At 39.5% G+C, this 23,165-nt stretch overlaps 1 protein-coding gene across 2 annotated transcripts in view; it reads right to left on the bottom strand.

The window, feature by feature from the left end:
• LOC138670461 (gamma-aminobutyric acid receptor subunit gamma-3-like) overlaps nt 1–23,165 on the bottom strand; it is a 1,219,385-nt gene that overhangs the window by 430,398 nt on the left and 765,822 nt on the right. For both annotated transcript variants that reach the window (XM_069757829.1, XM_069757830.1), the window contains exon 5: nt 22,761–22,843. In XM_069757829.1, coding sequence (XP_069613930.1) covers nt 22,761–22,843 — 83 coding nt within the window. The remainder of the gene's footprint in view (nt 1–22,760; nt 22,844–23,165) is intronic.

The raw sequence follows: 23,165 nt of genomic DNA, 5'->3' as shown, positions 1-23,165 counted from the left end.
GCTGTACTTTTTGCTGTCACTTGTTGCTGTGTGCCCTTTTCTTTTTTGCTTGCTGGTATTGCTTCATTCTTAGGTGTGCCATCTTCATCCTCTACAAAGATTTGATATCGGTTCTTCAGTTGTGTGGTTGGTGATTTCTCCATGGTCTTCTTGCTTCTTTTGGTCACATGCTTCCACTCATCTGCTTTTGGAGGTTCTCTGACACTTTTTGCACCTTCTGTGACCAGTAGAGATGCTTCTGTTCTGTCTAGAAAGTCTTCATTCTCTTTGATGAGTTTCAAAGTTGCTATTCTTTCTTCCAGACCAGATGTGAGGAGGCAGTTTAAGTCACTTAACATTGGTAAAGCTGCAGGACCTGATGGACTCAGCTCACGTGTCCTTAAAGTTTGTGCAGACCAGCTGTGTACTGTCTTTACACGCCTATTTAATGGAAGTCTACAAACACAGAGGGTACCAGTGTTATGGAAAACTTCCTGTCTGGTGCCGGTACCCAAGACGACTTCTCCTGCAACCCTAAATGACTATCGTCCTGTAGCCTTAACATCTCATGCTATGAAGGCCTTGGAAAGATTAGTGCTTGCTCACTTAAGACCAAGGGTCAATGCTTTTATCGATCCCCTTCAGTTTGCCTACCGACATAGATTGGGGGTGGATGATGCTATCCTTTCTCTGTTACATAGGGTACATTCATTTCTGGAGATTGACGGAACCACGGTGCGAGCGATGTTCTTCGATTTCTCGAGTGCATTTAACTCCCTGCAGCCACTTTTACTACACAAAAAGATGACTGATATGAAGGTTGAGGAGGGGATGAGAAATTGGATAACTGACTACCTATCAGATCGGCCACAGTTTGTACAGATGGGAGCAGTGGTGTCAGGCAGATTACTGAGCAGTGTAGGTGCCCCCCAGGGAACGGTGCTTGCGCCCTTTCTATTCACACTGTATACTTCAGACTTTCAGTATAAATCTGAACTTTGCCACCTTCAAAAATTTTCGGATGACTCTGTGGTTGTGGGATGCATTAGGGGAGATCAGGGGGATGAGGAATATAGAAGGGTGGTGTCGAATTTCGTGGATTGGTGCAATGGTAACTATCTACAACTAAATGTTAAGAAAACCAAGGAGTTGGTGGCCAACTATAGCAGGATTAAGTTGGAATGCTTACCGATCACTATTGCTGGTCAGGAGGTAGAGCAGGTGGAGAGTTACAAATATTTGGGGGTCCATTTGGATAGCAAACTGGACTGGAGATGCCACTCAGAGTTTGTCTACAAGAAGGGGATGAGCAGATTGTATTTCCTAAGGAAGCTGAGGTCTTTTAATGTGTGTAGCAAAATGTTAGAAATGTTCTACCAATCTGTGGTGGCAAGTGCCATCTTTTTTGCAATCACGTGCTGGGGTAGTAGTGTGCGGGCCTCTGATGCTAATAAGCTGAATAAGATTATTAAGAAGGCAAGTTCTGCTGTGGGCTGTAATCTGGACTCTTTTGAGGAGGTAGTGGAGAGAAGAACTCTGAGAAAGTGTATGGCGATTATGAACAATAATGCACATCCATTATATGAGCTATTCATGAGACAGAAGAGCACCTTCAGTAACCGGCTAATACTTCTGATGTGTAAGAAGGAAAAATATAGGAAATCGTTTGTGCCAACTGCCATGGGAATGTACAACAATAACATTAGGGTTAAACCACCAAGGTGAATGTCTACTTATTTCTCTACATTTCAGTTCACTCGTTGTGTATGTCCTATTCTAATGTATAATGTATAATGTTCTTCTGTCAACTCCACTGTCATGTCAACTATGTAATTCCTTTATGATTTTTATGATTTAAGTCGTGCTGCTGTGATACCATAATTTCCCACGGGATCAATAAAGTGTATCGTATCGTATCGTATCGTAACTCTTCATGGAGCCTAATCAAAGCGTGCTCTAGCATGCAGATAAATGGAATAGTGATGCTGATGACAGTATCATGAGTGCTAACCATCTTGATAGCCATTTCAAAATTGTTCAGAAGGGTGCAAACGTCTTTCACCTGTGCCCACTCCGCAAGTGTGATTTGCACCACTTCTGGACTGCGTTGACCCAGGCTATGCAAAAGGTCATACTGAGCCAGGGATTGTTGCTGCTGCCAGAGCCACTGCAACATGTGCAGAGTGGAATTCCACCATGTCAGAACATCGCTAATGTAATGGTTAACCAATGGGCCGAAAGACATCTATAGTAATGCAAGTTGATTAACTGCGATCTTCGTAAGTGAGCACACAGCGACCGTGCTTTCTGCAGCAGTGTTTCCAGGCAGGTATAGTGATGTAGAAATTGCTGTACCACCAGGTTGAGGACATGAGCCATGCAAGGCATGTGTGTGATGTTGCCACAGCATAGGGCCACCACCAGATTTGCACCATTATCGCACATGACCTTCCTGGCTCCAGGTTTAGTCGACACAGCCATTGCTCTAACTCGGTCTAGATACCTGTCCACAACTCTTGAGCTATGTGACTGCGATCTCTAGGGCATATTAATTTAAACACTCTCTGATTGCAGTGAGCCATAACTGCGCATTATGGAGAGGTGGGTGATTCTATCTTCACTGTTGGAACACGTGTCTGATTAAGGGAGAGGTTGAGGGCACAGGTGGAGACCTTAGAGAAGGTGGAGGAGACAGAAGCAGTGGAGAAACTGCTAGATACAGAGGTTTGTCCCACAAGCCTAGGGGATTCAAAGACTTGTGGAACAGTACCTTGACCAACTGCCCCCACAGCCACCAGAATCATCCAGTGCATAGTCAGCAAGATGTAATGCCCCTGCCCATGTTTGCCCCTCTAGGTGTCAATGGTATAATGCACCCTGGCAGACATAGATTTTTTCAGGGAATGGGTGATGTTGTTGGTAACATGCTGGTGTAGTGCAGGCACAGCTTTCATAGAGAAGTAATTGTGACTGAGCAACTGGTTCTGGGGACAGTGATGGCCATCAACTTTCAGAAACCGTCTGTGTCCATCTCAAGGAAAGGCAGCATTTCCATGGCCAACAGATTGGAGATGGTGGAGTTCAAGTTCTTAGCTTTTCCATGTATAGGAGGAAATCTTCTTTTATGTGGCCCAACTGCAGGACCGAGAGCTGGCTGCTGTGCTGAGAAGGTGGACAGGACAAACTGCTGGACTGTGAGTGAGGTGCAGGTGGAAATGTTATGGTGGATTGAAAAAGATGTGTTTTGCTAGGTGACACAAAAGTAGCAGTCATGTCTGCTTCAGTAACTGCTGACTGGCTCTAACTCACCCCAACTGTGGTGAGTAAACAATTGTAGTTTCTGTGGCCAGAGACCTGTGTGAGAAAACTTGGAATGGTGATGGAAGAGGAAGCAGCAGAAGATAGGTGGTTGGCTAGTTTGCATTTTAGAGTAGTGAGATTCCCACATTAAGGTATGTTGATCGCATATGTGCCGGTTCATGCATGTTGTTGTCAAATTACTGCAATTTTTGCCTCTAATGAGTTTTTCTTTACAAATTTGACAGATAACATGTGTTGGGTCATCATTTGCAGTTAAAAATGCTCAGGCTAGGCAACCCTTGCTGCATCTGTGAACTGCACACTCACATCTGGTGCTGGTCACAGCCAGAGTTGGGGCTGAGGATGCAGTGCTTATCATGTTTGCATTACTTTGCGTCTGTGTTGTAAGCTGCAACCTAATCTTCTCATCTTCCTCCTGCTCCACCTCCTCTGCTGAGCTACTTAGCTGCGCATGTCTGGGTTCACACCAAGTGGGATCTACAACCTCATCCTCTCTGTTCTCAAACTCCTCACCCTGAGAGTCATCCTCATCAGGATCACCTCCACCCTTGGTGGTTAGTGTCTGGTGATGAGGGTCTGGATTTTGCTCGGACTCTACTTCATCCAGCCCGGGATTCAACATACAAAAATCTTAGACATAGGTGCAGATGCTTTCCTCCTCTGGATGCTGTGATTCTTCAGAGCAGAACTCTGATTACCATAGAATACAATGTGTGAGCAGCTCTTCAAAATGGCCCATCTGAGGTTCCCCACAGTCAGTTGGGCGTTTGGAAATTTTTGACACGGGAGTAAACAAGGATGATTGGGGTACCACCTCTGATGATTGTACTGTGTGTAATGTTAAGGTGGAGGAAGAGGATGAGAGGACACTTGAGGCATCACTTGCCATCCACTAGAGCACATACTCATTCTGAGCCTCATCCACAAGGCGTAGTGCTGTGCAGCTGCCAAAAAATGGGAGTCAAGTAGACGGGCCAGTAACAGATGTTGTCAGTGGTCTTTGGATAGGACGAGACGGTGTTTATTTACTTGATCTTTCATTCACAACACCTAACCCACACACACGTCAAACACCAAGCCTATTCCCCTTTCACCATGACCTGCCTTTTCCCTTTTCTCTCATGTTGTAAGTAGTCTTCTTCTCTTGTACTCTGCTGTTTCACAACCTTAGGCCCACAGCTGTCAGTAACCAGTCAATAAATGAACAATCACTATTTATTTTCTTAGATAGTTTGACAGAACAACACTGTTAGCCTAAAAAATTTAAGTGAAAATCTGGCCTTATTAGTGCTGCAACACTATATTAGGTCTAGCAATCTTTAAGTTAAAATCTAGCCTTCTGATTTGCCACTGAATTTTGGCAAGATTAGTGGTGAGTGGTGACCTACCGGGATGTATATTCCATGTGCAGGAATTGAATGTGTATATACTATATGCTCACTGTGAGTTTTCTATTATCTATCATAGTTGTAAAACAGCCTTGGTCTCATCCATCAATCATCAACCAATTGCAAAATTGTCGTTATGATTGGAGGTAGGGGAGTCTTGGTTTGTGATCGATGAGTAGGAGGGCCACCGCGGTAAGCGCTGAAGTCCTGGGTGAGGGCCCGGACGGAGCCGACGCAGGTTCAGATCTTGGTGGTAGTAGTAAATATTCAAATGAGAACTTTGAAAGCCAAAGAGTGTCACACCCATACCGGGCCATCGTCGACAGTCAAAAACCATGGGGGCTAGGCCATGATGAGTAGGAGGGCCACCGCAGTGAGTGTTGAAGTCACAGGTGAGTGCCCGGATGGAGCTGCCGTAAGTGCAGATCTTGGTGATAGAAGCAAATACTCAAATGAGAACTTTGAAGGCCGAAGAGTGTCGGGGCTGTCGCTGGCAGTCGAGGCCCGAGGGAGCTAGGCCACAATGAGTAGGAGGGCCGCTGCGGTGAGCACAGAAGTCCTGGGCGATGGCCCGGATGGAGGCACCACGGGTGCAGATCTTGGTGGTAATAGCAAATATTCATTTATGAACATCTGGTAGTGGCAGGGAGACTTCTGAGGGATCTCCCAGCTGTTCCCTGTCATATTAGTGGGAAAACACCGTGATCCTCCAGCTGTACTCTGATATATTGGCGGCAAGTGGTGGGATGTAGAGCATTAATGATCTGGTTGACCAATCATTCTTGTCACTAAAACTTGAATGGTCTCTGTGAGAATTCTGAGCAGAGTTTTGAGGATCTGATGCATTGTTTAGTTATACCTGGGGCATTACTGTACATGTAGCATTTACACCCCTCCCCCTCTCATCTTTTTCTATTCTATCTTTTATTTGGACAGTGACTGCTAAGATGGCAGCTGTACATAAGAAAGCACAAGAAAGCGCGTGCTGCTGTGTTTGTTTGAGGAGTGAGTAGTAAAAGACTGACTGGCACTTCCAAACCAACCAAGGGGAGGTATGTGGATGTAACCTTGATCTAGTAAAATCAGAGTTTAAAATCAGAGTCTTTTATCAAGCTCCATGGTTTTGTTAGTTCAGAAAGATTGTTTTAGCACCAGTAGCTTATTACTGCTTTGAATAGCTGGTTACCTGAGACCTGGTCTGACACATCCCCTCCTGTGATAGGCACCTCACTGTTTATAGACATTGCATATGGAGAGCCTGGTGTGGGCAGGATTATCTTCCTCAGCTCTGCTTCATTTCTAAATCTACAAATTCAGATTGTGTCAGAACTGCTGCACCCAGCAATCTTGGTGATACATCGTTGGATTCAGCTTCGCTTTGCCTACATCAGGCTGCTCTCAGATGAGGTAGCAAAAACCTGCTGACAGATTCCCTTTAAGTGTCACAAAATTATGTCCGAACACATTTGCTAAAATAAAGAATACAATATCTGTAAAAGCAAATTGATTAGTTTGTTTTAAAAATGTTAAAACAATTACTAAGCTTTAAAGAAGCAGGTGCTGGTTTCAAAAATCAATTGTGACTAACTTAAGAACTTCACACATAGCGTCATTTCTTGCTATGAAAAGCACTTTTTTCTTTTTCATTGCATTTGTGTATAGTTTCCAATTACTTTGCGAGTAAGCAATGATTAATTAGACAAAAGTAGAGCAGCTATAGAGAACATTACCATTGACGCAAACATTTCATTGTAATTACCATTTTTAATAATAGTAAAAATCTGTATTCTGAAAATATAATAAGTTCTGCTTTCAGAACCCCGAACATTTAATTTACTTTATTTGCTTATTAATTGGTAAAATAAAGGTACCTATAATAGTCATTATGGACAAGCATTGATGAGGTTTTTGTTAAATGTCTTTTCCTAGCTTACTTTACAGGTACACTTATATTAGGGTTCTCTTGGAATGCTTGTCCATAATGACTATTATAGGTACATTTGTTTTATCTCTGTGTCAATCCAGTGAAGTCTACTGTATATATTATGCCAGGGGTCCCCAACCTGTAGTTCGGGAGCCACATGTGGCTCGCGGTCCCATGAATTGTGGCTCGCGGCTGTCTCTCAGCTTGGTGCATTAGCTCCAGTTCTAGCAAACAGGTATGAAGAGCACATCTGAAAATGGTGAATTTTGTGAGCAGCTCTGCACAGAAGAGCAGATCTGGGATTACATATACTGGTTTTAGGGGTTTTGAGATGATTTAAGTATGGTATGCTGGAGACACCACCTGTCAGAGGAGGTGTTTGAAGCTGGATGTGACAGTGACTTGGGAGTTCTTTATAGGAGAATACTGAATGGGGGTTATTGTAGGAACCCCTGGATCTTTGCTTTTACATGCTTCCAGTAGCCACCCAAGTCATACTATCAAGTCAATACCAATAGATGAATTTAATAGAATCACAAGAAATTGTAGTGCGCTGTGACTCTAAGACAGGCGATAAATACATGTTGTGAAATATTAAAAGAGAGGGGATATTCCTAATGGTCGTTAAATAGGGCTAGGAAAATTGTTTAAAGGAAAAAATGATGTGATATGATAATACCAAAAGAAAAAAAATAGTAGCAATACTAAGAATCAAAAAGTGATTTGCTCTATTCAATATAGCCTTCAATACAATAATATTAAATCATTGATTCTTAAAAATATTCCCATTCTGTATGAAGATGAGACACTTGCTACCATTTTATCGTCAGGGTGTCAAGTAGTAGCAAAAAAAGCCACCACTCTCTCAGATACTCTCTCTCCAAGTTTCTTTAACTCAGTTAACCCATTGCGCACCTGGTTACATTACAGTGGTTTTTATCGCTGTGGTGCTTCCAGATGCAGAACGTGTACCCACTCTTACACTACACATTTTTTCTATGGTAGTGAAGACAAACAGCAATATAAAATACAACGGTTTATTAATTGTAGTAGTAAAAATGTAATCTACATGATCAAATGCATAGAATGTAATTTAAGTTATATAGGATGCACTACAAGAATGCTCAAAACTCGCATTTCTGAACACATTACAGATATTATTACTTCTGTTAATGATAATCGATCTATGTCTTTTGCATCTAAGCACTTTATTACCGGTCATCAGAGGAGCATGGCATCTCTGTGACTTGTTGGCATTGAGAAACTCAAACTATCAGCAAGAGGGGGAGATTTCAAGAGAAACCTAATGACCCATGAAGCATACTGGATGTTTTGCCTGAATACCTGCCATCCTGCAGGTCTGAATGCCCGGAGAGAGATTATGTTCCACTACTGAATTGCAACTACTATATGTATTGTGGTTTTCTTGTGCCTTCTTTTGTTCATTTTGTTGTAAGTTATTTAAAGTTATTCTTTGTTTTTTGTAAATATAAGTTTTTTTTAACAAGATAAGTTGCTCCGTTTATCATGTGATTGATAGAGTAATTTTCATTGGTGTCAGCTGGTATTTAACCTTGCTGCCATACGTATGCAGTAGCTTTGAGAAAGAACATACCATTGTTCGAAACGCGCTGCTTGCTACTCACTACTATGTAATTTATTGGACTTGACTTTGCATTTTATTCTTAATAAGTTTGTAAGTTTTTGGAAGCTGGATTTTTTTTTTGGGGGGGATTACTTTGCCCACGTGATGACTACACGATATCTGTGCTTCCCCACAACACATGCCGACAGGTGAGCTGGTATATTTTTTCTTTTTTCTCTCAGAGCCGATTGTGGCTCTCAAGGTCAATAACGTTGGGGACCTCTGCTTTATGCATTATGGGTAACTAGGAACTCTGTTGATTATATTGATTATGATGGGAGATGTTTCCAAAAATGTTCATGGCTTCTCTTTGTGTTTGATTTCACAGGTTATATCATGGAATCTCACTGTAATGTGATTAAAATAACCAGAATGAGTATGCTTTTTTATATGAATTGTATACATTTTTACATCAATGATTGTAATTCCAGTGAAGGAGAACTCACCACCTCTTGTGGCAACCTCTTCCACTCATTGATCACCCTCACTGTCAAAAAGTTTTTTCTAACATTTAATCTACATCTTTTCCCTTTCCATTTCATTCCATTGTTTATCTTGTTTCCATGTGCAAATGAGAAAAAGGATGATCACTCCTCACTGTGTGTTAGGTGTCGAGGTCCCGCTGCTGCACAGGGGAAATCTCAAACCATGTCCTCTGTGGTCTCCAATTTTTCAACAGCCACAGAGGAGCCTGCTCAGCAAAGACACCAGTCCCAGCATCTTGCCCAAGTTGATGCTGTGCATCTGGTTACCACTGTCATTCCTGGTTCTGCTATTATAACCAACAGTGGTCAGCGTCGAGCAGACGTTCCTGGGACTAAGGCTGGTTTCACATTTGCGTTTTTTGCCGCTGCGTTTTAGCTAAAAAAAAGCATGCGTTTTTTTCCTATACTTAACATTAAAAACGCATGCTTTTTTTGCATGCATTTTGCCGCGTTTTGCCGCCGCATGCGTCTTTTCTATGCATGCGTTGTGTTGCAAAAATGCAACATGTAGTAATTTCTAGCGGCGTTTTTTTGCGGCAAAAAAACCTATTGCTGTCTATGTAAACGCATGCGTTTTTAAGCACATGCATTTGCATGCGTTTTTAAATGCATGCGTTTTAATAGAAAACCACAAGAATACACACTGATAAGCCAACCCCAAACCCTAACCCTAACCCTAAGGGATCCTAACCCTTACCTTTAGGGTTAGGGTTAGGGTTAGGATCCCTTAGGGTTAGGATTTGGGTTAGGATCCCTTAGGGTTAGGGTTAGGATTCCTTAGGGTTAGGGTTTGGGTTAGGATCCCTTAGGGTTAGGGTTAGGGATAGGATCCCTAGGGTTACTAGGGATCCTAACCCTAACCCTAGCTATTTCTGTTTAAAGTGGGTTTTCTTGTTGATTTTGATGATTGGCAGCTGTCAGACACTTCTCATCATGCGTTTTAAAAACGCAAACGCAGGAAAAAACGCATGTAAATGCGTCAAAATGCCGCGTTTGTATTAAAACATGCAAAAACGCATGCGTCTAAAAAACGCGGCATTTTACTACGTTTACATGCGTTTTTTTCACCACATGCATTTGCGTTTAAAACGCTGCATTTTTAAACGCAAATGTGAAACCAGCCTAAGTCCTGCTTTTTCTCAACTGAGCATGCCCGTGTCACATGCCCAGGTTCTGAAGCGGCTCTGAATGGACCACTGGGAAGGTCCCGGAAGGACGCCGCTATGAAAGGTTTGCATGGCCGCTCGGCCATGTGCTAGTATAAAACTTATAATGTGTGTGTGGATGAGTGTTTGACATCTGGTGAAGTTCCTTATCAATCCCCTCCCTAGAGTTGTTGTATGTGGTTTGGGTGTTGGAGCAGAGTAGAGACAGTCTTGTGTCATCCTGCACAAGCACTATTATACTGCGTCATCTCAGCAGCATCCACCAGTGCAGTGCCGTGCGCATCTAGTGCACTTTCCAGTCCCTAGCTAAGGCGGTTACAGTTAGTGGCATCCGCCAGAGTGGCAGTGCATGCACTCAGGACACTAAATCTTTATTATTTAGGTTTCTCACTGGCACTGCAGTTGCGGTGCCAAGCGCTAGTGGTCTATAGGGACTCTAACCCTGGGTCCTTGGGGAACAATCCTGTGACCTAACACTAGTGTTCACTCAGTGGTATTGCGGCCCTGTGAAGCAATAGGGTTCACCTCTTTAATTACCGGGTGAAGTAAACCCATTGGACTTTTCCTACTCTTTTTTTAGGTGTCAGTTAAAATCTGCCTCTCTGAAGTCCAACCAGTCTTTGCTGGTCTTCCTCCTCTTGTAATCCAAGATGTGAGAATACCATGATCGCTGCCTCCTAAATTCCCAGACACTTTTAATTCCTCAACCATTTCCTCCCTGTTGGTTAGAATTAGTTCCAAGATAGCAGATCGTCTTGTTCTCTCTGCTACCTTTTGAAATATAAAGTTGACAGTAGGAGAAGATAGGAATTTTCTGGACCCATTACTTTTGATTAGAGAGATTCCCAACAAACATCTTGACTGTTAAAATCTCCCATGATCACTATGTCATACTTTTTTGAGAACAGAGACATTTAATGTAAAAAGAGTTCATCCATGTCTTCAGTCTATCTAGCTGACCTATAATAAACACCTACAATAGTATCCTTTCTGTTCTTCTTTCCTTGTATTCTTATCCAAACAGTTTCTACAGAGCTACTAGTCTCTGAAGCTTGGATCTCTGTGGAGAAATACGCTTTCCCTGCATACAATGTAACAGTTCCTCCCATCTTGTTAATTCTATTTCTAATAAATGAGTTGTGGCCTTTGAGGTTTGTATTTCAATCATGTGTATCATCCCATCAAGTTTCAGTGATGCCTATGACATCATATCTCTCTTCCTGTGTTAGCAGCTCCAATTCTCATTGTTTGCTGCCCATGCTCTGTGCATTTGTATAGACACATTAAAGTTTGTAGTCAGTTTCTCTTGCTTCTATTTTCAATCAGAATGTGTTGCTTTTGTTCATTATTTCCACTTCTAATAGCTGGGTTCTCAAATGCATTCATTAGCTGCATATCTTTTCCTGGCAGTATATTTCACATCCCATATTGCTATAGTTTAAAGCTCTCCTGACAGGTGTAGCAAGGCATCTACCAAAATATGTGTTTTCCTGATTTCATATTTCGCAACCCATCTCTAGGAAGGAGTCCATCATACAGATAATTCACTCCATGGTCAAGAAACCCAAAACGTTTCATTGAGACTGAAATCTAAAACATTGCTTCAACACAACTTGTTTATCAATTCAATAAATTGCATCAAAATTGAGTGCTGGATTCCTTTTTCCTAAAATAAACATGGTCAAGTGGAACTCTTCACACACTGCCTTTTTCATTAGTTGATGTATTATATAACCAATACATGCAACACAATACAAAAATGGGGGCTGAGTTTTTTAATTGGCTTAGTTTGAGAATTAAATTTAATTTACAATTGCGTGTAAAATAAGTTTTATTTTCCCTTATTCTGTGATAACATTTTTACTATTTCTAGACTTGTTTTGATCAATTGCATTTTCTTTTAAATTGTTTTTCTCTGTTTTCATATCTGTGCTGCATTAGAACTTACATCTGTCATATTTCTGCCATGGGCTATATGTTTGATAGATGAAAATACTTTTAGGCACAGCTTGATTTGATCAATGTGTAATTTCACTTGGCATCTGATATTATAATATGAAATAAATGTTTTATATATCTAAATATGGTGCTCATTTTTACTCCCTTGAATCTTCAAACAACAAAAATCTGCTACATAATATTGTGCAGATAAGAAATGCTGTTCTGTTATTCAGTAACAGAATGGTATAAGAATGGAGCATCAGTTTTACTAGTAAGAGTTGCATGCTTTAAATATACAGCTCTGGCAAAAATTAAGAGACCACCACATCAAAACCCTGTCATGGGCAGCCCAATCTCCAGACCTGAACCCCATTGAAAACCTCTGGAATGTAATCAAGGGGATGATGGATAGTCACAAGCCATCAAACAGAGAAGAACTGCTTACATTTTTGCACCAAAAGCAGTGTGAAACACTGGTGGAAAGCGTGCCAAGACGCATGAAAGCTGTGATTAAAAATCATGGTTATTCCACAAAATATTGATTTCTGAACTCTTTCTGAGTTAAAACATTAGTATTGTTGTTTCTAAATGATTATGAACTAGTTTTCTTTGCATTATTTGAGGTCTGAAATCACTCATTTTTTAAAAAATTTTGACCATTTTTCTTTGTCAAAATACAAAATTTATTGCTTAGACATTCAGAGACATGTTGCCAAAAGTATATAGAATAAAAGAACAATTTACTGTTTTACTCAAAAATATACCTATAAAGAAAAAAATCAGACAAACTTTACATTTTGCAGTTGTCTCTAAATTTTTGTCAGAGCTGTATTGTGTGATAGTGCCATTTTTAATACTGAAACCCTTTATACAATATAATTCTATCTCCCACATTTTGGGAATGTAAGTAGGTTTGAGTGAATCTCCTAATATTAAATCTTGACAAATTCACACAATTTGGAATAAGGATGTGGATTTTCTTTGAATGGTTTTCCATAATATCAATTGAATTTGAATCTGTCAGGAAGATATGAAAAACAGCATATCTTTATATTCAGCAGATCTTGGCCTTTGCAATATCTGTCTAATCATTAAACCCCAGTAGGTCTTTTCATTGGTCTTTTACTCCCATCTGGGTTTTCAAGGCAATGACCCATAAGGGTCCATCAACATCGCAGAAAAGCAGTAGTACAATGTAACAGCAAGCTCAAGGAGTCTCTATATCAAACTATTTTGCCCAAAGATTTCACCAAAATACATATATGCCTCCCCTCAGGAACTATCCATACTGGCATATTTTCAATGCGTGACTCAAAAAAGCATTAAAGGGAACCTGTCATCCCGTTTTTTCAGATTGAGCTATAAATACTGTTAAATAGGGCCTGCGCTGTGCGTTACTATACTGTATGTAGTGTACCCTGATTCCCCACCTATGCTGAGAAATACATTACCAAAGTCGCCGTTTTCGCCTGTCAATCAGGCTGGTCAGGTCGGGTGGGCGTGTTCACAGCGCTCTTTTCTTCCCCAGCTTTCCGTTGGTGGCGTAGTGGTGTGCGCATGTCCAAGTTCCGAATTCCCTGCGCCCACGTGAAGACAGCGCGCGATCTGCGCTGTCATCCCTTTCATCGGTGGGGGCGGCCATCTTCCTGGGGCCACGCGTGCGCAGATGGAGTGCTCTGCTGCACGGGGCTTCAGGAAAATGGCCGCGGGATGCCGCGCATGCGCACAAGAGATCGCGGCGGCCATTTTCCCAAAGCCGAGATGCAAACTCGGCTTTGGGAAAATGGCCACCGCGATCTCTTGTGCGCATGCGCGGCATCCCGCGGCCATTTTCCTGAAGCCCCGTGCAGCAGAGCACTCCATCTGCGCACGCGCGGCCCCAGGAAGATGGCAGCCCCCACCGATGAAAGGGATGACAGCGCAGATCGCGCGCTGTGTCTTCACGTGGGTGCAGGGAATTCGGAACTTGGACATGCGCACACCACTACGCCACCAACGGAAAGCTGGGGAAGAAAAGAGCGCTGCGAACACGCCCACCCGACCTGACCAGCCTGATTGACAGGCGAAAACGGCGACTTTGGTAATGTATTTCTCAGCATAGGTGGGGAATCAGGGTACACTACATACACTATAGTAACGCACAGCGCAGGCCCTATTTAACAGTATTTATAGCTCAATCTGAAAAAACGGGGTGACAGGTTCCCTTTAATACAAAGAAACCCATTTATACTCATCTATTACGCATTGCTCACTGAATTATGATTGTTGCTACCCCCCTGATGATTCAGATGATGAAACGCGTCGGGAGACATCAGTTTCTGCTAGGATGAGATGCCATGGTAACACTGAAAATGGCCGGTCATGAGATCCTGGGCACTCTGAAAAGGCACCGTTTGAATACCCGGTCCCATAGATGAGTATAAGTGGGCTTTTTTTTATTAATGCCTTTTTGAGTTACGCATTTAACATATGCCAGTATGGACAGTCCCTGAGGGGAGGCATATATGTATTCCGGTGAAATCTTTGGGCAAAATAGTTTGATATTGAGACTCCTTGAGCTTGCTGTTATATTGTACTGCTGCTTTTCTGCGATGTTGATGGAGGCTATGGTGGCTAATTGCCAGGCTATCAGGAATTAGTATAATGAGTATAAGCCCTCGGTATATGGCTGGATTGCACTAAGCTTGATGTCTTGGGTGGGACTGGCATCTGTCCTTCCCCTCGGCATGTTATAGAATAAGCAATAAATATACAAGTGGATGTTTTCATTGTATAAACTTGACATGGGAGCAATACATATAGGTCATAGACCTGTTTGAACTGGTATAAATCCCTCTAAATTGGAGGGTCAGCGTGACAATACATGATAGCTGTATAATATTACCTCTGAAAGGCAGACACAGGTGGTATGTACAAGTATATGTGGTCTGTTTTTTACTTGCACTATGTGGTCTTAGCACAAACACTTTTCTGCACCTATCTTGCACTTTATAGTTTTTAATAAATAGATTAATGGTTAAGTTTTATGGATATGTTTCCAATCAGCTGAGAGTTTAAGCAATACCAGTTTTATTTACATCCGTCTTTATGATCGCGTGTTATTGCACTTTTTGTTTGGCGGTATGATGATGAAGCATTGTTTTTAGCCTTTTTTTTACGGTGTTCACTGAATGGGTTAACTAGTAGGACAGTTTTATAGTGCGCGTCGTTATGGATGTGGCGATACCAAATATATGTACTTTTATTGTTTGTTTTTTTATTTACATAAATAAATATACTAATTTGAAAAATATTTTTTTTTCTTTATTTGGGGATTAAAAAAATATTTTTACACATTATGATATGGATTTTTTAACTTTATTATATTGTCCTAGTATGGGACATTGCTATATAATGTCAGATCACTGATCTGACACTTTGCACAGCACAGTGTCAAATCAGCAATCTGACAGGCAGACAAGAAGGCATGCCAGCACCTACTCTGAGCAGGCACTGACCAGCCACCTCCCTGAAGGACCCAGGACTCTGCAGCCATCTTGGTGCTGAAGTCTCCATGGAGACCATCAGAATAACACAATCACATTGCGTTATAGTGATGGAAGAGCTCAGGGAGCCCCCTCCCTACGCGATGCTCCTCTATGTCGCTGTCACTACTGACAGTAGTATCAGAGGGGTGAAATGCCTACGATCAGTGCTAGCACCAATCATGGGCATTGCTGCTGGGTATCAGCTGTCACCAGCACGTGATCGCCGGGGCGCTCAGAGTGAGTCCACATTGATTGTGGCGCCGTACTAGTACTGCTCGTGGCACAAATGCAGTTCCCACAGAACGGTACTAGTGCGGTGCATGTCACAAAGGGGTTAAGACATAAACCATCACCATAGATGTGTGGTAGTGGCTCTCTCATAGAAGAAAATGCAAGAAAATCATGAACAAGTATTTTTAAAAAAGCTCATTCAACGATTATCTTGCAGTTTAAAGAGGGTGCTGGTCACCCAATAAAAGAGTAAAATGCTTGTTGATCTGGTGAAATTAACTTTTTTTTCTAAAATGTATCTGGGTTTAAGTCTGATATGCTTAAATTTAGAGATAAAACTTCCATAAAGGACTTTTTCATTGAGGTCTACAAGAGATACAAAAAGATCCTTTCGCTCATCTTTTTTCCTCCCACTCCCATCTCCAATACTTCTCAAGTGCTGCGTTAATTGTTTGCAATGCACTACCCAGGATATTTAGATTAATCCCCAATAACCACAGTTTTAAGCGTGCCCTAAAAACTAATTTCTTCAGACTGGCCTACCATCCTCAACACATTTATTTAACTATCCCTGTGTGGCCAATTGAAAATTTTATTCATAACCAGGTTCCTCGTATCATGTTCTCACATGCTTTATGTATTTAATAGCCCTCTGTGACTGTACTTTTACATATTCTGGCTGATAACCAATTCATGCAGCATTATATGAACACCCGATTTATTACATTATGGCTGATTAGAACAATGAAATCAATTGTTACCATCCACCTTTCATGTCTTCCTTATTTCCTCATAGATTGTAAGCTTGCGAGCAGGGCCCTCATTTCTTTTGGTATGTGTTGATTTATGTGATTATTGTTATGCTATAATGTATTTTATTGTCTGTACAAGTCCCCTCTAAAAATGAAAAGTGCTGCAGAATATGTTGGCGCTATAGAAATAAAATTATTACAATGCCTATTAATTTTACTGTAGGTGCGATTTCTGTCTAATTGCATATTCATGGAACTATTTAGCTGTTCAAATCCATTGAACTGTAAAAATAGTATTCTCTTAAATATGTAGACATTTGTCAAAAAAGTTTTTTAGATTATAGTGTAGAATTATTTTAAAAAAACTGTAAAATGTAATACACAATATATTTATTAAGAGCTCACACACATTAATAATGCTATAGAGGGAGGTCACTCACTTCATACCACTTCTATAACCTAGAGGGGTACAAACAAGGATTAAGGTCCTGATAAAAAAAACAGTCTTCTAAAAGAAGAAAACTACTGTATTTTTCGGACTATAAGACACACCGGACTATAAGACGCACCCAGGTTTTAGAGGTGTAAAATAGGGGAAAGAGTATTTGAAGCAAAAAGGTGGTAAAATATTTAATAACACAAACATACTATTATATGTGTTATTATTATATATAATAGTATGTTATTATGTTGGAAGCTACGGGTAGAAGATGGTGCTGCGGGACCAGTGTGGTGTCTGTAAAGTACTGTATGAAGATGCTGGAGGGTGAGTATAAGAATGGAGGCACAGCCACTCGCCGCTGTCCACTCCCCACGTTACATCCCTACCATAAGACGCACCCACAGTTTCCTCCTAAATTTGGAGGAAAGAAGTACATCTTATGGTCAGAAAAATACTTGTAATTCAGAATTGTATGTTAAAAGTGTTAAAAAAAGAAAAGGTTTTTTTTTCAATTTTTATACTGATAAATATTAATCTCAAGCATTCTGGAATTTACAGATAACTTTTGAGCAGTCTTAACATTTACATAGACAGGATAGCATGAACTGGTAATGTCTACAGTAAATACACAGCATATGACGCCACTGTGATGGTGATATACTAGATATATTGTGATGGTGATATAACTATTAACACTGTGATATCCAATGGCTTACATCACATTTATGATCAGACAGTGAGTCTGCAGTGTAATACTGTAACAACTAAGAATAATGCAACAAATCTCATCTATACAATGTATATATCTCCTGCACACGAACTGGATTGTCGTGCATGCTTTTAAATCCAAGAAATGTAAGTTCTCTGGGTATGTGCACAAGTTTAGTATTAGCATTTTTCTGCTTTGAAAACCAGTGATTGTAGTAAAAATGCTGTGCAATATACTCACATTTTGCTGTATTTTTACTTGGGTATTTCTTCAATTCATTTGAAAAGGTAAAAATGCTGCATAAATGCTGAAAAACTGATATGCGGAAGATTTGAGAAATCAATTTGAAGGTTCAAATCTGTAAGTAAAACAATATCTAGCCTGTGCATGGGATATCCTAAATCTCATTCGCTTTGGTGGTAGTGTAAATTGCTGTGTGTTTTCAGAATCAAAAAAATGCCGCAAAAGCATAATATGTGTGGATTCTGCAAGTATTTCACCCTTTCAAAGGAGAGGATGAAATCTGCACCAAATGTGAAACAAAATGTGCAACACAATCAAAACTTTATGTGCCATATGCAGATCTCACTGCAAATAAGGTGAAGATTTTCTTTGGAAAAATCTCTACTAAATATGCAAACTGTGAAGTAAATCTATGAAACTGGAAGATTGGTTTCCACAAATCTGACAACCTTTATTATAATGAACACAGATAGAAAACATGACCAGACTATTTCAAGTTGTAAAGGAGGCTGCATATATATATTGTTTTACTTTTCTTACTTTTTTTTAAGCATCACTGCATTTCAAAAGTCATAATGAATTTATTTTTCCAGGCACAGGCATGGAAGAACTTGGCTTTTGAAGGACAAATTGCATCGTTGAAGGCACCATTTTGTGGTTCAAGTAATGCATTGTGTAACTTCTACTGATTTTGCCATGGTTAAAAGAACAGCACTGGGATATCAGTTTATGGTCAAGCAGAAGTTGCGGTCCCAAGATGGCATCGCGGGACTGTAGCGGCGCTAGGAAGGCTGAAGACCATGGTTGGTGAGTACCACTAGGGTCATGAAACATATTAATGGCACCATACTAGTCTGAAATTTTAAAAAAAATCAGTGGAGTGATGTTTTAAGTATAGTCAATGGCCTTTGTGATGTTAACTCATCTTTATCCACTTTAGTGAGAAAACTTTCTGAGAAAAGTGATCAACATGACACATTATTTGTATTGTTAAATTTGGCTACATTTTTTGTAGAGGAAAGGTGATAAAATAGCCATTATAACATTGATTTTTTTTGGTGTTTCTTTACTACAGTATAAGAAACTAATTAAACTAATTAAATAGGCTTTTTAGTTTTTCTACTCTTGCGCAATAAAAATGCTTTACAAAAATAATTTTAAATCACTGAATTTATTTTTTTTTTAAAATCTACAGAGCGGTATGACTGCTTTGTTTAGCAGTGAACATGTTTATTAATTAGATGATATTTTGAAATATATATGAAATGCAGTGTATTTTTACCTGTCAGTATAAAAGTCCTGACTTGGCAGAGCCCAACAGGCTCTTATTCATGGAAGACTGCCTGTAGCCACAACTACCTATCAGTATCCTAGCATGACAGGAGTACTGATGGTGGGAATCCTTTTTTTCTGTCTAACCACTTAGATTCTGAAATTAGTATTGATCAAGGTATCTAAGGAGTTAAACGGCAGAGCTAGAGTTATTGTTGACGGATTGTGTATGGTAGAACATGATGTCAGCTGTGAAATACAGCCAGAATCCCAAAATCATAATGTTAAAGAATTAAAGTAAATACCACAAGGATGAAGAGTTGATTGTGACTTGTAGGATCGCTACTTCCAACAGGTGGCGCTATAGAGTTTAAGTCCTCTTTTTCTCAGAAGAGGCAATTTGCATATTATATTTCCCAGAGGAACATTGCATGGCGAATAAACCTCCTCACCTTGACAAGCCAGAGATGGTATGTCACTCTCCATATGGAGAAACGATACCCCTTACACCCCAGTCCAGAGCCTCTCATCTAGCCAAATTAGTTCTCATGCTTCGCACTGACGAGGGCCAACAGCCCGAAACACCGTGTCTGCGAATTGAGATATTGATTTGGCTTTTATCCTAAGTCATATGGCACGACTCGTTAAAGGGTTGATTGTGACTTGTAGGATCGCTACTTCCAACAGGTGGCGCTATAGAGTTTAAGTCCTCTTTTTCTCAAAAGAGGCAATTTGCAATATAGCTCTTGCGTTTGGGGAAGTATCTTTTACCTTAATGTTGCTAAAAGTAATATTTGCAAATGAAAACCTCATAAATACACAAGTCATTACAAAGTTACTATGTTCACATTACAATGGTTTCAGTTTTAATTGGAGCCCTGACATGCATGATGGATTCATTTAAATGCAAACCAACTAATCCTAATGGATATTATTAATCTATAATGGGGCCCATCAAGTTTTCATCAGGTTTTATGTCATGAATAATGGAGCAGTCCACACTCTTCTTGCCCTCAAAAACACAGTAATGAGTTACTATGAGTAACATAGTAGCAGAACAAAGCCTTAATTATATAGCATCAACTAAATGGATTATTACAAAACAAGCAATGTTATAAAATGTCACATTAAACTGGGACGACGGCATTTTATTATAGACCAAGAAGTTATTTTAAGTGACTGCTATCATGAAATCCACTACAGCAGATTATCCTCATACAAACAGCCTTTTCGGAGCTAAGAAAATCGTATATTTGAATAAATATACTATAATCATTGATGTAATGCTGTTTGTGAAAACATTTTCAAATTACAATGACATAATCAATACATGGAAACTGCAGGCTAATATTTATTTTGGCTTTGTGCAAACTAAGCAATATACTTCTTTCTATTGCTTTTAAATGAACGACAGTCATTGAACGTAAAATGCTTTTCAGTCCTCCAAGGAGGCTAAAACACATACACATAAAGCAAATAACAAGAAGCAATAGCAACAATTTTCAATAGTTGTCAAGTTGACTAAGCTCAGCTTATTGCTGCCTCAGGTAGGTAATTCTCAGTGAAAGTAATGTTTCACTAAAGCTATTGTTTTGATTGTACGTTTTTTTTAATAAATTAGATTTGTATTATATTTTGTATTACACTATTGATATCTGTGCCAGCTTCGCTTTCCATTTCCTTCACTAAACTGCTCATAATAAACAATAAATTCTTTACTAAATCCACTTGAAAGGAGTCACACTCTTGATATAGCCTTTCTTTTTCAGCATTTCTCGTTTTATTTTAATTCAGAACTGTTCATTTATAAAGCTGGTATCCAACCGGTGGCAAAGAAGCCACATTTGTCTTGTAGCATACTGATGATAGGAACCCTGAGTTATGAACTTAGGCATTGGTAATAACCATATCACTTTTACACAGAGAGATATATCCCTAATAACTATACATTGCATCGAGAGTTGTGTAATATAAGATCTATTAACATTGCCATATTCAATTTAAAGGGGTTATTCGTCTAAAATGACAAATCTGCAGTCACTCTACGTGATTGCAGACTTGAGAATCCTCGCAGCACATTCACTGTAAGGATTCACCTTTGTCAGCACTGGGAATGGTTGTCACGTGACTGCAAGTATGCAATATGCATACTCCTGGCCAGAACACGACAAGACTGGCCGAATACAAGAATCACATAGAAAAACAGCACACTTGTCAATTTAGACCAGACAACCATTTTAAAGAGCACACCTAACAAAGTTTTTGACCTCTTAATATACTGCAGTCATAATATTATATAGCACTGTGAACTTACAATTGCTTATTTTGCCTTTCTACCCAGTTAATTCTTCTGTTTTTCATTAGTTCTATGAGATTACATAATTCAAAACTGACTAGCTGAATCTTTCTAAGCTCTATGTAGAAACATGAGGTCAATTTTCCCTGCATGACTTATGAGTCACTGCAAAAGTCCCTGGCGGGTGGAGGAGAGAGCAGCTAGGTATGATGTTGAATGATTTTTGCAGGGAAAAGAGACTTCCTGTTTATATGTAGACCATAGAAAAGAGAGGAATTATCTGGGTAACATAGTAACATAGTAACATAGTTAGTAAGGCCGAAAAAAGACATTTGTCCATCCAGTTCAGCCTATATTTCATCATAATAAATCCCCAGATCTACGTCCTTCTACAGAACCTAATAATTGTATGATACAATATTGTTCTGCTCCAGGAAGACATCCAGGCCTCTCTTGAACCCCTCGACTGAGTTCGCCATCACCACCTCCTCAGGCAAGCAGAAAGGCACTTCTGCCTTTCTGGTAGAAACCTTTTCTACCTTTTGGTAGAAAGGCAAAATGAGCAATTGTAAGATATATAATATGAAGACTGCAATATATTAAGAGGATAAAAACTTTTATGAGAATGCTTTTTTAAAATCTGGCATTAGAGTTTGCACCATCGTTTTCACATTTGCCAAGTTCTCAGTAAAAAGAAAAAAAGATATACCCCTTTAGTTTGCTGATGTGAAACCTTTCACAATTTTTACTAGATAATAAATGCAATTGTTTGCCCTTTATTATGTTTTAAGCTTAATATGACAATCCTCCCATAAATGGTGCTCACAAAGTACAAAAGATTGGGTACATCCAATATAGTATAATACACAAGTAAGAACGTAACAAGATTTTCAAAGAATTCAGTAGAGAATTTAGACCATTTTTATTTGTGTTTTCTTTACCAAACTCTTTTCAATTATATTAACTTATTTATTAGACCATATCAACAATTATAGTGGGTGTATGAACATGAAAATAAAGACAAAATTAAAAAAAAAAAAAACAGCTGCTTTCTTGTCTCTTCATTGAATCTGAGTTTTATTCAAGTGAAAACAGCTGGAATGCAATAGTGCACACAGCCCATGCAAAAAAGTGTCACCGATTCAGGAAGAATACAACCTCAAGTCTAGCCAAAATAAATTAAATTTGATAATCATTAAAAAAAATGAAAAAAGTTTGGCTTTATATAAAAATGTAGCCGTTGCAACAATCAAGAGATTTGTTTAAGCAGAAAGAAAATATTTAATCCAGCCGATGCTATGTGATACATGCTGTAATATGTAGTAAGTAAACAATGATCTAGACTTGATATTTTTCAAATATAACAGGTCAAAATCCATGCTTGTTAGATGAAATGAACCTTCGCTCGGAAAATATACATTAACAGATTGGATACTTACAGCTTGAGAAAATGAGTGGGCACGAATGTTCATCCATGGGAAAGTTGTGCAGTTGTAGCTGGCATTCAGCATTGATGGTGAGTCTAGAAAGAGATTATATATCATTCTACTAATTTAATCATAAATTAATACAAAGCTTTCTTACCATCCATTTATATAAAAGAAACAAAAAAAATCTTCTCCAGGAATGTGTATTAATATCATAGTATCATATAATAGTATGCATCATGTTTAGCACTTTGAGAAAATTGATTTATACTATTGCATATATGATTCAGAAACTATAAAATTATGTTCAGATTTTTATTACATTGGGATAAGTTGGTCATAAGTCATCATAACAGACCTTACTTTTGCTGCCCAGTGAGAATTTCACTGGCCTGTCTCTCAACAGTAGGACTTGTT

The sequence above is a fragment of the Ranitomeya imitator genome, chromosome 3, assembly GCF_032444005.1.
Source record: "Ranitomeya imitator isolate aRanImi1 chromosome 3, aRanImi1.pri, whole genome shotgun sequence".
In the NCBI taxonomy this organism is placed as follows: domain Eukaryota; kingdom Metazoa; phylum Chordata; class Amphibia; order Anura; family Dendrobatidae; genus Ranitomeya; species Ranitomeya imitator.
Note: the sequence above shows the minus strand (reverse complement) of the source record. Positions and strands in the feature narration are given on the sequence as shown.